At 39.9% G+C, this 16950-nt stretch overlaps 1 protein-coding gene across 1 annotated transcript in view; it reads right to left on the bottom strand.

Annotated features, from left to right (window-relative positions):
* The window catches only part of Dgkk (diacylglycerol kinase, kappa), a 114142-nt gene that overhangs the window by 27913 nt on the left and 69279 nt on the right, over window positions 1–16950 (bottom strand). The window contains exons 6-13 of the mRNA XM_013032353.1: window positions 8110–8245; window positions 7379–7485; window positions 6907–7032; window positions 4987–5089; window positions 3121–3304; window positions 2185–2293; window positions 1333–1472; window positions 444–525 (exon numbers count right to left, since the gene is read on the bottom strand). Coding sequence (XP_012887807.1) covers window positions 444–525; window positions 1333–1472; window positions 2185–2293; window positions 3121–3304; window positions 4987–5089; window positions 6907–7032; window positions 7379–7485; window positions 8110–8245 — 987 coding nt within the window. The remainder of the gene's footprint in view (window positions 1–443; window positions 526–1332; window positions 1473–2184; window positions 2294–3120; window positions 3305–4986; window positions 5090–6906; window positions 7033–7378; window positions 7486–8109; window positions 8246–16950) is intronic.

The following is a 16950-nucleotide window of genomic DNA, read 5'->3' on the forward strand; positions in this document are numbered from 1 at the left end:
TGAGCCACAGTGCCACTTCCAGCTTTTTTCTTTTTGCTTATGTGGTGCTGAGGAATCAAACCCAGGGCCTCATGCATGCAAGGCAAGTGCACTACCACTGAGCCACCTTCCCAGCCTTACTTTATTATTTTTCTATCTCTCCAAGTATACTATGTGCTCCATGACAGCAACAACTATGCCATTCTTCTTTACTCACTAGCATAAGAACAACTCCTAGACTAGTATTTTACATATAGTAGTTACCGCATAAATATTTTGAAATAGCTGAAGGAATTCTATCCCCAGTGCCTAACACATTCCTTAACTGATTAACTTGTTCATAGTCCTCAACTATCTCATCCTTATTAAGTCTGTAGAAATAGAAAAGCTTCTTTTGGGGAATCTGCCTACTACTTCATTCGTGATAAATATGTTGACCTGAATTACAGCGCGGTAGTAGTTACCTCAAATTCTGGTACATCCATTTCAACCTGTCCTTTTAGCAGTGGAACTTTTCTGGGAGTCTCGCGAATCATCACACTCCATCTGAAATGAAGTTCAAAGGCAGATATTTAGAGTTCTGCTTTATCATAAGTTGGAATCCACGTATCATGTCAAGAAAGAACTTACAATGTTTGTGTGGTGGAGGGAGGTGGGTTATAAGGAGTACTTTAGCAACCTCTGGCCACCTGGTCTCAAAATTTACCACAAAAGGATACTGCCTCATGATTACTCTGGGCCAGTGGAATGGAAATTATTCTTCCCAGGGCTCTCAGTGAACAGTGATTCCCAACCAAAGGTAGCAGCATCAAGATCATTGGAGGTGATTTGGTAACATACACATAACAGGACCCTGCCCAAGTCCTACTAAAGTCCTTTGTATTGGGCCCAGATAAGTATCTTAAAAGAGTACCCCACTAAAAAAGAGTGCCCTACTAAATCTTTATGAACAAGCATAAAACAAATACCTGAATATTCTGTAGCCTAAAAAGTCTTCCTTTTTGGAGATAGTATGGCAATAGTCTCTCTTGTCTGCAATTATTAATGAACTTTTCCTTTGTTTGAGAATCTGATATATATAGGTAAGATTTCCCAAAGGAAAACTACTCTTTTGGTAATTGACTTAAAGGGGGTTCACAGGATCTTTGAAATATAGCTGTGAGATCCCTTCTCACAGATCTTTTAGGTTTGAAGAGGGGCTTCAATGAATTTAACAGATACATTATAGACTCTGGCTTCCCAAAAGACGAACTTGCCTACACTGAATCCAAAAAGGATGCAGGGCTCTCTGTGAGAGAATATTCCTGATGGAGATGATAGAACTGGGAGTAACTGATATGAACTGGAACTCACCTGTCAAGAGTCCTCACGCTAGCCTGTTCCACTCTGTTGAGGATGTCAAGTGGTGATTTGCTTTTGCTCCAGAATGCACCCCAACCCAGGACACGGGACAGATCATTGCCAGTTCCAAGCGGTATGACTGCCAGCTGACACTGTATGAATAGAAGGAAACATCCTTTAGATTCTAGGAACTATAATAGAAGGATATCAGAAGTTGTGGTGATTGTTCTTAAAGAGTTGGACCTCACTTTTAACAATAAACTACTCATTAAAGTAGAACGTTACTGGAATACATTAAACCTCCTCAGAAAAGAAAAGTATTAGAATCAGAATAGAGGGGCTGGCTACCTAGAGACTGGGGGAGAGATCAAAGAAAGCTTGTGGCCCCTTTGTTTTGTTTACTCTCTTCCCTTTCGGCTCTTCATTTTCAAGTTTAGGGAATGATTACTACTCATTTTTTTTGCTTCCTACTCTTTTTTTGTTGGTCGTGGGGCCTGAACTCTGGGCCTGGGACTTGTCCCTCAGCCTTTCAGCTCAAGGCTAACGCTCTACTACTTGAGCCACAGCACCACTTCCAGCTTTTCCTGCTTATGTGGTGCTGAGGAATCAAACCCAGGTCCTCATGCATGCAAGGCAAGCACTCTGCCACTAAGCCACCTTCCCAGCCCCTGCCTACACTTTCCAATCTTTTTCACATGGGGAGATGACTGGAAAATGGCTAAATTTGTCAAATTAGCTTTTGGCCTTGTAGAATATACACATTTTATTGTCAGGGAGAGTAAAAACTTTGGACTTTTTGGAGTGGCCAGTTCTGTACCCTTGATGTTTCTAGCAATGGCTAAACTGAGTCAATCGAGAACTTACCCTTTCATGTAATCCAAAGGCATCAACCAGAGATAACACCCAGCTCACACTGCCATCTCCACCGCAGACCAGAACACGAAAACGAGCAAAGTTCTTGAACATACACAGCCTGGAAAGAAGATAGGGAAATGATCATTTCATGAATAGCTGTATTAAAAAAATAATTGTCCTACAGTGTATCAAGACTCAAGTGCTAGGATATCCCTATAACAGACTACTTGCCTCCTTTTCCTTAGCCTCTATCTCTGGGTATACCCACAGACAATCTCAGAGATCATGCCTCAACTTATATTCTATTGTGTCTAGCCTTGCTGTGGAAGCTATTAGTAACGTATTCTAGCCCATTTGCAATGCATTGCAGAGTGCCAGTGTACTCAAAGCAACCAGGACTGAGCAGCCAGATGGTCTAAAAATTAAATAGGCCTATAGTAGTGATGCTTGTGTGTAATCCCCAGGGAAAGAAAGAACAGATGGACAGAAATATCCATTTGCTGCTTCTTCTGAAGTCAGTGGGCATAATTTTATTTTTTTGCTGGTCCTGGGGCTTGAACTCAGGACCTAGGACTGTCCCCGAGCCTCTTTGTGCTCAAGGCTAGCATTTTACCACTTGAGCCACAATGCCACTTCTAGCCTTTTCGGTTTATGTGATACTGAGGAATCAAACCCAGGGCTTCATGGATGCTAGGCAAGTACTCTACCACTAAGCCACATTCCCAGCCCCTAGTTTTATTTATTTTAATCAGAAGTGGTAAAAAAAAAATTGGGAGCAGGACATGAGCTTGAAAGGATTTCTGAGAAAGAACCAAAAGTTCTTCAACTAATCAAACCCAAATGCTCTGGAGGTATATGCTTGTGTACCTGCCCAGGTGCAAGGATTGATTCTAGGAACCTATTCTAGTCTAGAATGTATAGAGGAAAGCTCTATTGCTTTCTTACCCTGCTTCAGGCCCGCCCTTTGATAAATCAAACACTTGAGACGGATTAAGGTATTGCTTGAATTTTCGGAGGAAGACAATCCCTTGATGATCGCCACTTTTGGAATTAATGAAGATGAGTAAAGGGCATGAACAAGCAGATGACCAATCGAGATTCCAGAAGTCTGAAGATACTACTAACTGGCCTGAGACAGACAGAGAAAAAAGAGAAAGGAGAAAAAAACAGGTCATTTTGATGGAAATGAGAAAAAATAATTTAGCATCACATTTTGAAAAAAATTTATAAAAGCAGTACTGAAAGTTGAATTCAGGACTTCATGCTTATTAAGAAAGTACTCTACCACTTGAACCAAGACCCCAGCCCTTTTTGCTTTAGATATTTTTTGGATAGGATCTTACATTTAAGCCCAGAGCAGCCTGGACTATGATCCTCCCATGTATACTTCCCACATAGCTGGGACCTCAGACGCATACACACACACCACATTCAACTATTGACTGAGATGAAGTCTCAGCATATTTTTGCCTGGGCTGGCCTTGAACCACATTCCTTCCAATCTCCAACTCTTAAATAGGTGGGATTATAGGCATGAGCAACTGTAACTAGTTTACAAAGACTTTTTGAGCACGGATCCTAGTCTCTTGAGATTAAAGGGCAAAGTCAAGACCTCAGCAAAAGGGACTTGAAAGTCTTTTTCAACTATTTCTAGACAAAAATGCATTGTTGTAGCAACTATTACATACTAGCTCTTGCCCCCAAGCTGAGGAGACAAATGCATACACAAGTGGGTTAAAATGCAAGGAGTAAAGAAACATATGCCACACCAAATGTTAGTGAAACTCTGTGGAGAAACTAAGAAAGGAGAAAACTGAGAGCTTAGGAGAAAGATCAACACTCCAACTAGTTCTCTCTGTTTGTGTTACCTCAGTTCTCACAGTGAGAAGATATCAGGACAGCAGAGGGGAAAGAAAAGCTGTCATTTAGGGTGGAGGTAGTGGGAGAACATATTGGCATGGGGTGAAACAAAGAACTCTAATCACTTCTCTACATCTCTGGTAGAGCCAATTCAATGTTATCAAACCACTTTCAGAGGAAACAAGTCTATAGAGAAATTATCTGGAAAAGAGAGAGGCTTTTACTAATCCTCAACATTGAGGTCATCCATGGAGAAGTGGAGTTGTAACACTAAATAGCCAAGCTCTGCCAGCTCATGAGCTCAGTCTTGATGTTGGCAGGGAGCTAGGCAGGAAACAGTGGCCTCCTAGGTGAGGGCTGCTGGACAAATAGCAACTCCCCAAACCTCTGAGTTCATAACTTCCCAGAGATGACCCAGTAAAAGAGGATTCACAGGGGAAAAACATGTGGCTCACTTCTAAGTAGGATGTGTGGGCTGAGATATATGATTTATTGTAACCTGCATGAAAAGGAGCCAGAAGAATATCTCCTTGAAGAGATTTCATAGCTTTTTGGTCTAGAAAGAGTCTATGAAGTCTTTCTCTATGGGACAATTCCCATTCACCGGCCAGTAGAGTTTGAAGGCATTCTAAACCAGTCAAGCACCAAAATTCCAGGGCTTGCCAGGACTTGGAGCTACAAAAGGAGCCTACTGGGTCCCATCAGTAGTATAGCTTGGAAGTAGTTACTTTATCTGAGTACAAGTAATATCCTTATCAGCATTTTAAAACAAATGTTGATGTAATGCTAATTCTGACACATTGATCCATCCATTCATTCAACAAAGATGCACTGAGGGCTTTCTCTTGGCCTTTACACCTTCCTCCTTCCCTCCCTCCTTTCTTCTTTTCCTCCCTCCTTTCTTCCCTTCCTCCCTCAGTATATTTCTGAAGTTAAGATTTAGCTACTCACCATCGCCTTTGGGATCGCTCAGAGCTGTGGGAGGGACTATGGATGAGCGATGAGTCCCGAAGCAACATTCCTTGGAAAACCGTCTCCGACAGTCACTGTGCACCTGAAACGATAAGAACAGAGCAGAGAAAAAAAGGAGGGGGAGAGAAAAGAAGAGCTTTGATCAGTTTCGAGTTCCAATACAAAGAATTAGATAATTAATATTCAAATCTCCCTTTCTGACCTAGCTTTATATTTACTCATATACCTGACTACCCCTACTTCATCTTGAGCCTGCCCTGAATGCGAAAAACATTGGTCCTTTCAAAGGTGGATTTCAGAAGATACCTATCTACAAGTACTGAGAAGTCATTAGTTTTGGTTCAATCTTAGAAACCCACAGAATGAGAAGCTTTCTTTCAGTATGAGTCCTATTCCTGGTAAAATGGTTTTACACGTCAGTCCTTACAACAATAATGTATGATAAAGAAGACATTATTAGATTCATCTTACAAAATGAGCATATGCCAAAGGTAAAGGGTCTTGTTTAAGGTCAAAGAGCTGAGAGCTGAAAAAAATTGAATGGCTAAAAGTGGTCATTCTTCTTAGATTTCTGACATTTCTGAGGACTATGTCCTGGATAATTAATTACACAATTTCTATGGGGAACTGGAACTGGTTCGGTTATTCAAAAGCAATTAAAAGAGAGTAAATGGAGAAACAAGAGTCTTCAGTGAAGACTCAGGCTGAGTTGAATACTGGTGGCTCATGCCTGTGATCTAGCTACTCAAGAGACTGAGATCTGTGGATCAAAGTTTGAAACCAGCTTGGGAAGAAAAGTTCATGAGACTCTTATCTCCAAATAACCAACAAAAGTTGGAAGTGGGGTGTGGGCCAAGTGATAAAGTGCCAGCCTTGTGAGAAATAAACCAAGCAAGTGTGAGTTGCCCTGGGTTCAAGCCCCAGTACTGACACCCTCAAGGAAAAAAGACAAAAAGAAAACTCAGTTTGAAGGATGCATTTAACAGAAAGTCTAAATTAGCATCTCGCAACCTCAGTGTTGATATTTTGGGCCAGATAGTTCTTGGCTTTATCCTGTATATTGTAGGAAGTTTAGTAGAATTCTAGGCCTCTACCTACTAGAGGCCTACTACTACCAACAGCACTTCTCCCCTCAAGTTGTAAGAATCAAATATATCTCTAAGCATTGCCTATGACTTCCTGGCTGGGAGAGGAGGGACAAAATTACCCCCAGTTAAGCACCACTGGTTTAGAGGCATGGCAGTGTTTGTAGTTAGCAGCCTGGTCTTTACAGAATTATGTAATGATTAAAGCATGTTTTCTGGTTGCATGATTTTAGACAAATCACTTCACCTTACTTAACCTCACTTTTCTCACCTGTAAAATGGGTACAATAAAGTCAATTTAAAATTGTTGTAAGGACTGATATAATGAATATAAAAATATTCAGTATACAATAGTAATGATAATTTGTTCATATCATATTATAAGCCATTATTAATTTATGAAGATTCCAAGTCTTTAAGGAGTATTGAATGAAGAAGGAAGAAATTTCTTAAGGATAGACTCTGAATTCTATTTTTGATTGCCTATTCTATCACCATTAGAAAGTTCAGCTTTTCACCCTCGCCGAAATAGCTCAGTTGGGAGAGCGTTAGACGGAAGAAAGTTCAGCTTTTCCTATTTGCTAGAAGATCCCACCAATTAAGAATCATCAAATTTAAGCATCTTAAATCTTTCTCCCACAGATTCTATAGCTAGATCTAGAAGGACAAGATACTGAAATCTATACTGTGGAATCTATATAATATATTGGGATAAGGGAATCTGAAATTTCTAGCTATGTCTGCACTATTAAGCTCCACTCCACCCCTCCTCTAGAAGCTAAGTTTTTTATCAATGAGATGGGAAGAGTCTTACCGTAGCATTGCACCAGAGACAGCGGAAATCTTGAAGTCTTTCATAACTGCCACAGCTCTCATGACATACTGCACATTGAGAGCTGATAGGCATATTTCCTTCTACCCACTGATGGGGCATTGTTTGCTGAAAGGAACAAAAAGACAAAAAATAGACGTTAGTGATGAAAGGAAAGAAGGGCCAGCTGGAATAATTGTAGGATGCAGGGAAGACATTAGGTCAAAACGTCAAGTTCTTAGTGATCCTGCTCTCCCTATTACAATGGTAGTAACCAATGAAAGATAGAAGTGGAGTTTTAATTATTTGAGTTTGACTGGATTGAGAGCCAGGGAAAAAGGCCTACTTTGCTTGTCTAGTGACAGGAAGAAGTCTTTTTTTTTTAATTAAGAAGAAGTCTTTCTATTCCTATGTGTCATGCCTGAATTGAGGGCACAGGAGAGGATGACTATGGAAGGGCACAACTAGTACTTACTATTTCATCTGCAGGCAGCAGGAGGTCATCAGTAATAGACAAGGTATTCCACTTGCAATCTTTGTTAGCTCTCAAAGCACATAATCTGTGAGATTTAACTTTGCACACTGTGAGAAGAGAAGAAAAAGAATGGACGTGAATCTAGTGACAACAATTTGAATTCCCTTCCTTAAGCCGCTCTGAAAGTTAGAATCCACATGATTCTAATTGGTTCTGACCCACTTCCAATGGCCTTATTTCGGATATAAGCCAGAACCTTTTGGTTCTTTCTTTTTATGATGGCACTGGAGGTTGAACTCAGGGCCTGGGCACTGTCCCTTAGCTTTTTTGCTCAAGGCTAGTGCTCTACCACTGGAGCCACAGCTCTACTTCTGGCAATTTGGTAGTTAATTGTAAATAAGAGTTTCACAGACTTTCCTGCTTGAGTTGGCTTCAGCCTCCTTTTGATTCTTAGTGGTTAAAATTTGTATTCTCCAACTTGAATGGAACTTAATAGTAGGAATGAAGTAATTTTTGCCTTTCCAATCCTGTAATTATATAGTCCCATTCTCTCATACCCAACTTTCCTTTTATACACGAAAACTCCCCTTTGTGCAAGTTTCTCCTTTTCTTGGCCAGCGTTAACCTTATACATAGTCTGTAACCTAATATGAGTCAATGATACTAAGGGTACATAAACTTCACTTCTACCTCCACCTACTGAGGTTCATTGAAAGGAAACAGATAGGTACCTTCACAGATGATGGCATCTCTAGATAAGGCAGGAATAGTCTCTCGACAAACATTGCAGTGCTGTGTCCGGGGACTGTGGCTGGAATACCAATAGTGCATTCCGATAAGGAAAGGATTATTTTCTGCTGCAGGTATCTAAAATAAATAAAAGAGAAGAGAAAATGGAGGGTTAATCACAGAGATGAATTAGGGAAAAAGCAAGGAAAATCTGCTGCTAGAGCTAAAATGGTCTGCTATGCAGGTGTCAGAGCATGCCAAGGAGAAGACTGAAAGTTGGAGCCAATTCCTGGCTTTATTCTTGGTTTGTTTTTGCTTTGCTAGTGGCTTTAAAAAGGGAAAAATAGTGGAGAGGATCCTGATATAGGAGTTGAAGGCAGGAACAGTGCTCTTTCTACTGCTTGGCCAAGCACTAAACTTACTTAGAACAAGCAAAATTTGTTCTTTTAGCCTCAGTCTTTGTTCTTTTTAAGTAGAAAGCAAAAAGGGGGTGGTAAGTTGGAAGTGATTTCCAAGTACTCTGTCCAGGAAAATGGGAAGTCAGGGCTCTGAAGTCAGGGTAAAGGATTACTTGTCAGGTTTTAACTACCTCTTGGAGGTACACATTGCTGCCAAGTGAGTAGAGGTTGCTTAACCTAGGCAACAGTTAAAGGATCTTTAGTTCCCTATCTCAGGAGCTTCTGATTCAAGTATTCTTTTCTAAGGACAATGCTCTGACTGCCTACAGCAGCCTCCCAGTTAACTTAATTCATTTAATAAATTATTCATTTATTAAACACATATTTGTTGAACGACTACTATATTGTTGGTACTTTTTAAGGCATTTAGTTGTTTTGATGAACGACACAAAGTCTCTGTCCTCATTGACTGACATTCTGTTTGGCATCAACAGTACTGTATTTAGTATTATTGTTAACATGCTTATGAATCCTGTATCTGTATATCACAGCCTGACTCTCATGATTGGGGGAAGGCATCATGTATACCAGCAATACATTTGTGGTAAATTGGAGAAGGAAAGCGTGATCACTGAAAAGCCCTGACTTTGTTCTGGGTATACTTTTTTCATAGGACTCTAATTCCTGTGAATGTCTGATTTTTCTCCTTCTCTGCCTTCCTTTAGAATGTATACATAGACATAGAGACTGCTTTTTATTCTTGACATTATACTGCGTTGAGTGTATAAAGCTATGAAAAGACATTGAAAAGGACTATGTATTCTCCTGGATGTCAGTTTATAGTAGGTCATTAGAAGGGGAATTATTGAGGGATCTCCTACATTAAGACTTGGTCATTGGATAGAAGTTAGGCACAGCTTGCACATAGCACTCTATGATCTTCATCTCTTCCCCTAGCAGGCTACATATGTACTAAGTTACTGCTGTACTGACCTGGGCATTTCTAGAAATAAAAACTATTCTGATTATCTAAAGGCTTATCAAATAATAGCCTTGAAATTTTTGTGAATGAAATGTATTTCATGTACCTTGAGACCTTAGAATGCTCAAAGAATATCAGTAGCAAGTGGGTTGCTTGATGTAGTTAGGGCTCCCAGCCTCTTTCTACTCATCAAGTTATTGTACAGTAGCTCTAACAAGCATCTTTCCTCCTTCCAATCTATTCCCCTCCTTAAATAATTACTACAAGATTCTATTGTGTAATATAATAAGCCACAGTTGTTGCCCTCCAGGAGCTCATCATATGCTGTAAGAGACAAATTCTGAAAGATCATTCTAGTATAGAGTCACAATTGCACTGTTTAATCCTGCACACTATAATCCTGGCTACTGAGGAAGCTGAGGTCTGTGGACCACAGTTTAAAGTCAGCCTGGGCAGGAAAGTCTGTGAGACTCTTATCTCCAATTAACTACCAAAAGCCAGAAGTGGAGTGATGTCTCAAGTGGTAGAGCATCAGCCTTGAGCAAAAATGCTAAGAGAGAACACCAGGGCTGGCACCAACAAAAAAATTGCAAGGTTCTGCAGAATCAGGTAGAAGAAATTCAGAATTCTAACTATGTGGCATGTTGAATATTATTAAATATAAAGGAATGAATTGAATGATATTGCTTAAGTTCAGCAAATAAAGAAATAGAATTTATATTTCAGTGTTCATCTTATTCTAGAAGAAAATTTATAGAATAAGATTCTCATTCAACCCTGGATAAGAATATGTGGTACTTTGAATTATGTCCCCTAAAATATGTTTGAGTCTTAATCTCTGGTATTATGAATATGACATGGTTTGGAAATAGGGTCTTTACATATGCGATCAAATTAAGATGAAGTCATGCTAGATTGGAGTGAGACCTAATCAAATGACTGATGTCCTTATAAGAGGTTAATATGGACACATTCATAAAAAACACCTTGTGAAGATATTGAGCTCACAGACATGGCAAACACATGATGAAGGTAGAAAATGAGTGATGCATCTGAAGGCCAAGGAATGTCAAGGTTTGCCAGTGATCTCCAGAAACCAGGAAAAAGCATAAAATGATCCTCCCGTAGAGGTTTTAGAGAGACTATAGTCCTGTCAACACCTTGAATTCAGACTTTTAGACTACAGAAATATGAGACTACATTGCTGATTTTTTAAACAGCACAGTTTGAGATTATTTGTTACAACACTCTTAGGAAATGAGTAAGATTTTTGTAGAGTATGCAGATGCTTCTGTAACAAATAAAATATGGAGGTAGCTTTGCAGATATGTAATGGGTAAAGGATGTAAGAAATTTGAGACACATGATAATAAAAACCTAGATTGTCTTCAAAAGAATGTTGCTAGAAATAAGAATATTAAAGAGGTTTCTGTCCAGGAAATGGAAATAAAAAAACTGTTTCTGGTGAGATCTCAGATGGAAATGAGAAACATTTTAGAAAACTGGCAGAAAGGTGATCCTTTTTATAGAGTGACAGAGAACTGGCTCTGTGGTTGGGTAGAAAGTAGAAAGTGTAATAAGCTGAAGGAAGTATGGAAGGTAAAGTCTGGTTACTCTCTACTTTCATATAAAATACAAGAGGAAAGAGACACATTGAGGAAGAAATTTGTATTAGTTCACTCAGGCTTCAGTGGCTTAAACAGTAGAAATCTCTCTTATTTACTTATTTATTAGCATACATTAATACAGCAAATTATTTTCTCATATAATTCAAAGCTGAGAAATCCAAGAGAAAAGTGTCAACTAATTTGATTCCTAGTGAGCACTGTCTTACTGATTTTTGATGGTCACTTTTCCTCTTTATGCTTACATGGCTTTTCCTGAATGTATGCATGTGGAGAGTGCGTGAAATCTCTCTTTTCTCCTTTTTTTTTCCTATGAGGCTAACATTCCTATTGGATCCCATTTAAACTTAATTGTCTCCTAAAAGTTCTGTGTTCAAATATTCATTTTAGAGGCTAACAAGTCAATGTATGAATTTTGGAGACTAGTAGAATACAATTCATTACAGAATAGAATTATTAAGTGGTTCACATCTACTCAAGAGGCTGAGATTGGAAAAATCATAGTTCAAGGCCAGCCTGGGGAAAAAGTTAGCAAAACATCATCTTAACCTATGGCTGGGTATAGTGGTACATGCATGTCATCTCAACTGTGTGGGAGGCTGAAGTCAGAATGATTGGGCCACCTTAGGCAAAAAAAATCTCATAGATTTCCATCTCAATAGAAAAAGCTAAGCACCAAAGTACATGCCTGACATCCAAGCTTTTGAAGGAAGTGTAAATAGAAATATTACTAGCCAGGCCACCAGAGAACAAAGAAGAGTCTATCTTATATTTTTTAAGGGCTGGAGGTATGGTTGAAGTGATAGAGTGCTTGCTTAGAAAGTGTGAAGCCCTGGTTTCAAACCTCAGTACTGCTAACTCAGTGCTGGCAAAAAAATAAAGAGAGAGAGAGAGAGAGAGAGAGAGAGAGAGAGAGAGAGAGAGAGAGAGAGAGAGAGAGAGAGAGAGAGAAAGAGAGAAAGAAAGAGAGAGAAAGAGAGAGGGAGAGAAAGAGAGGGAGAGGAGAGGGACAGAGAAAGGGAGGGAGAGAGAAAGGGAGAGAAAGAAAGAAAGAAAGAAAGAAAGAAGAAAGCGAAAGGAAGGAAGAAGGAAAGAAAGGAAGAAAGAAGAGAGAGAAAGAAGAGAGAGAAAAAAGAAACAGAGGGAAGGAAGGAAGACTGGAGAGAAATACAGAGAGAAGGGGAGAAAGAAAAGAAAGAAAAAAAGAAAATAATGAGTAAAGTCACCAGAACTTGAAGATTTGGAAAATTCTTAATCTAGTCATATTACAAAAACAAAGGAGATTATAGTCTGGAAAAAACATCAAGTACATATCTGGAAAACTTTCTAGAGAGATTAGGTATAAGACACATGGATCTAATAAACTATTTTATTTGATTACTGTCATTATGAATAGAAAGGATAGGCACAGGATAAAATGAAGGAAGACAGATGAGATTCTACAGCATGGAACAGAATGATAAAACTATTCAGCTTTGAACTTGTATTATCCTTCAGTGAAAGGGAAGAATGACTTCCAAGTATAGCTGAGAAGCCATTAAGTCTGCTAAGAGAGGTTCAGAAAGGCCTCATAGGGGTGTATGTCTATGGAACAATGTCATCACTTCTTTGATTCCAGAAGATGAAATTGTTTTCTAGGTTCCAGAAGGTGGGTCACTGGTTTGGTTATAGAGAGAGGATCCTACTCAGGTGAGCTGTAAGGGTGGAGCCAGAGGACAGAACATTAAGCCACAGATAATTATGCTCAAGCCAGGAAACCTAATGGGAATTTGCATTTCAGGTTTTTTATCTTTCTTTAGACCAGTAGCCCTTTTACTCCTTCTATGTTCTCCCTTTCATAATGGCAATGTCTATTCTATGTCACTTTCAACACTGATTTATAGAAGCAAATAACTTGTGTTCTAGGTTTCATAGGTATACGGGTAGAGAAGAATTTTACCTAGTGTCCTACACACCGATAGAAGGTAAGATTTTGGACTTAGAGTTAATGCTCTAAGAATTGGCTAAATCCATTGATGATGTTAGGATAGGGTGAATACACTTTGTACATAGAGGGTGTAGTATTGTAGATTGAATTGTGTCCCCACAAAATGATATGTTCAAGTCCAGACCTCTGGTATTCAAAAATAGCATCTTTGGAGATGTAATCAATTTAAGATAAACTCACTTTGGATTGTAGTTTGGCCATAGGCCAATGACTAGTATCCTAATAAGAAGAGGGAGATTTGAATACACCCACCAAGTGGTCAATTTGTGAAGATACAAGGCTAACACTGTGTGATCACTGATGCACATGTTAGAATGCTATGTCTACAATCTACACGCTAAGAACAAGGCACTTTAGCAACTACCAGAAGCAAGGAAGAGGCAAAGTTATCTTTCCTTAAGCCTTCAGTGAGATCATGATTTCTGACCTCCATGACTGAGAGAATGTTTCTCAGGTGTTGTTGTTGTTGTTGTTGCTGTTGTTGTTGTTGTTGTGTGTGCCAGTCCTGGGGCTTGAGCTCAGGTCTTGGGCTTTGTCCTTGAACTTTTTTGTTCAAGGCTAGCACTCTACCACTTGGGCCACAGCTCCACTTCTGGCTTTTTTGGTGCCTATTAGGAGATAAGACTCAGGATTTCTTGCCCCTTAGATGGCTCTGAACTGTGATTCTCAAATTTCAGCCTCCTGAGTAGCTAAGATTGTAGGTATGATCCACCAGCACCCTGCTAAGTTTCTGGTTTTTGTTTGTTTGTTTAAGTCACAATTTGTGTGTGTGTGTGTGTGTGTGTGTGTGTGTGTGTATGCTGGTATTGGAATTTGCAGGGTTCTTCCTTAGCTTTTTGACTCACAGGTAGTGCTCTAGCACTTTATCCATGCCTCCAGTTGTGGCATTTTGCTGATTAATTGGAGATAAAATTGTCAAATTTATCTCCTTGAGCTGGCTGCAAACCAAGATCCCAAGATTTCAACCTCCCAAGTAGCTAAGATTATAGGCATAAGCCACTGACATACTGCTAAACCACAAATTTTGTGGTAATCTGTTACAGTAACCCTAGGGAACTTAGTAGTAGTTCTGAGGTTTGAACTTAGGGCCTTGCACTGACTCAGCTTGTTTGCTCTACCATTTGAACCATGCCTCCAGCCAAGCTTTTTGCTGGCCAATTCAAGATGGAATCTAGTGGACTCTTCTGGCTAGACTGACCCCCAAGAGTGTTCCTCAGGATTTCAGCCTACTGATTAGTATTATAGGCATGAGACATTGTCACCCTACTGGCCTTTCTGTTTGTGGATATAGATTTTTTTTTTAATTTTTTTTTGGGGTCCGGTCGTGGGGCCTGAACTCTGGGCCTGGGCGCTGTCCCTCAGCTCTTCAGCTCAAGGCTAGCGATCTACCATTTGAGCCACAGCGCCACTTCCCGGCTTTTTTCTTTTTGCTTATGTGCTGCTGAGGAATCGAACTCAGGGCCTCAGGCTGCAAGGCAAGTGCTCTACCACTGAGCCACCTTCCCAGCCTCTGGATATAGATTTTTAAATCCATTTTGAAAACAGATTCAAAACTGTAGTATGTAAACAAACCACAAATCTCTAAATGCTAAGTAAGTCATACTGATTTAAAGCTTTCAGTTTGTGGCTTTTGGCTATTTGTGTTTGATTTTTATCATCTCTACCTAGGTGAATATATTCACCCATAGTCAATTGTTCCAATCAGATCACTTAAATGGAGAAAACTTTATGTAGACCTTTCCTAATTCATATGCTGAAATCCTAACCCTCTATATTATGGTGTTAGGAGATAGGGCCTTTGGGAGTTCTTTAGGTTATGAGGATGAATGGTATTAGTCCCTTTACAAAAGATACCAGACGCCAGGCCTGCGTGTCTCCTTCTTGTAATACTTAGCTGAGGCTGAGATCTAAGGATCCAGGTTTGAAGCCAGTCAGGCAGGAAAGTCTATGAGACTTTTATTTCCAATTAACCACTCCCAAAAGCCAGGAGTGGAGCTATGGTTCAAGTGGTAGAGCACTAGCTTTGAGCACATTCAGAGACAGTGCCCAGCGGCCAGGCCCTGAGTTCAAGCCCTAGGACTGGCACCAAAAACAAAAAAGACCCCAGACAGTTCTCTCCTTCTCTTACCATATGGGAACACAGAAGACTGTTACCTATAAACTGGGGGAAAAAAAGAAGTACCACTATAACAAATACCCAAAATGTTGAAATGGATTTGGAGCAATGGTGCTGGAAGAGTTTTGAGGTACATGCTAGGAAAAGCCTAGGTTTCCAAGAATGAGACTTAAAGGCCATTTTTGTCAGCACTCAAAAAGAAAAGAGAGTACCTACCAACATTTTTACAAGATAATTGGGAAAGGCTATTCTGTTGAGGTCTCAATGCAAATGAAGACCATACTATTGGAGAACAGGAGAAAGTGGCAAAGAACTTGGCTAAACTCTGTCTGTATTCTGTTTTGTGGAAGGTAGAATTTGGGATTGATGACACTAGATTTTTAGCTGAGGAGATTTGGTCCCTTTTGGTTTGTTGTAGTGAAATGTAAGAGGAGTGATGTTAGCAAGATGACAAAACAGATGTTCAACTTTACTTCCTACCCAGAATATCTAACTAAGAACTACTCACAGGCAAAAATATGAATTTCCTAGGACTCAGCCCATCCCACCCTGCCTTGGACTGCAGAACTAAAAAAATCTGTGACAGGAAGGTAGGAAGGGTAGATTATTTTTTTAAATTGCACTCTGTTTCCCCAAGCTATTACATTACCACATATAGAGAATTTCTTTGAACACACATTTTCTATAGTGGAGAAAAGTTTTAGAAGTGGACGTTCAGCTTTCCTACTATCCTGGGACTCTTTGCAGAATGCTCACTGCTGTCTTTACTCATTAGAAGTATTGTGACTACATGCAAGGCAAGACCACCTGGGTTCAATTAGAAACAAAGATCAGAGATGGGTTTCATATGTACATTGTGTGGTTGCTCTGGATGCTAGCCAACAGAAGTATCACACCAGAGAAACTATCCAAACAGCATCACCCTGCAAGAAATAGTCCCTAAGTCTTCCAGGTCCAAGTACCCATACTGCTTAGGTAATTTTGGGTATTTCCCAGGTAGAGATGACTGTAGGTCAGAAATTACCCATAGAGGGTAATTTCCTATCCCAGTAGCAGAGAGGTGATCTAAGTTCTGGTGCTTCTGTTAACTTTTCCCTAAACCAAGAAATTCTCCAGACCAAGGACAGCAATTATTTGCTAAGGAAACATCTGGCCTCATCTCACTGCTGTTACAGAGGGGTATCAAGGCCTTGGTGCTTTGTTTAAGTCTACCGTAAGTCTGAAGGTGAACTAAAACCCACACATAGCTGGGGACCAACATTTTTGCCACCCTATGGGATTGAGTAGCAACTCCAGAAACCTCACCAAACCATAGAATCACTCATCCCATGGCCCTGTCCAACTAGAAAGTCCAGTAATAGTACTGCCCAGCTAAGGAAGAAAACTTGTAACCCTGCCCAGTCAGAGATAGACTGGCTGCAGAACCAAATCAACAACCTCACCTAATGGCAGAATCCTGCCAATGGCTTCACAAGACCATGGAACAGAACCACTAAAACCACTGGACCTCAGAATCCAGGCAGTAACCATGTCTAAGTAGAGATATCAAGACTGGCCAATTTCAGTTGCTACCAGTTGACTCAGGGTGAACTATATAGTAAAGACCTATTATCACCAAAGAGTATCTGCAGAGACCAGAAGAGTTGGACATCCCTAAATGAATAGCCATATAAGGATGCAAGTATGCAAAATCAGGAAAATGTGCTAGGAGTATAGATTTACACTATCATTCCTA

This window comes from Dipodomys ordii, unplaced genomic scaffold (assembly GCF_000151885.1).
Source record: "Dipodomys ordii isolate 6190 unplaced genomic scaffold, Dord_2.0 Scaffold154, whole genome shotgun sequence".
Classification (NCBI taxonomy): Eukaryota; Metazoa; Chordata; class Mammalia; order Rodentia; family Heteromyidae; genus Dipodomys; species Dipodomys ordii.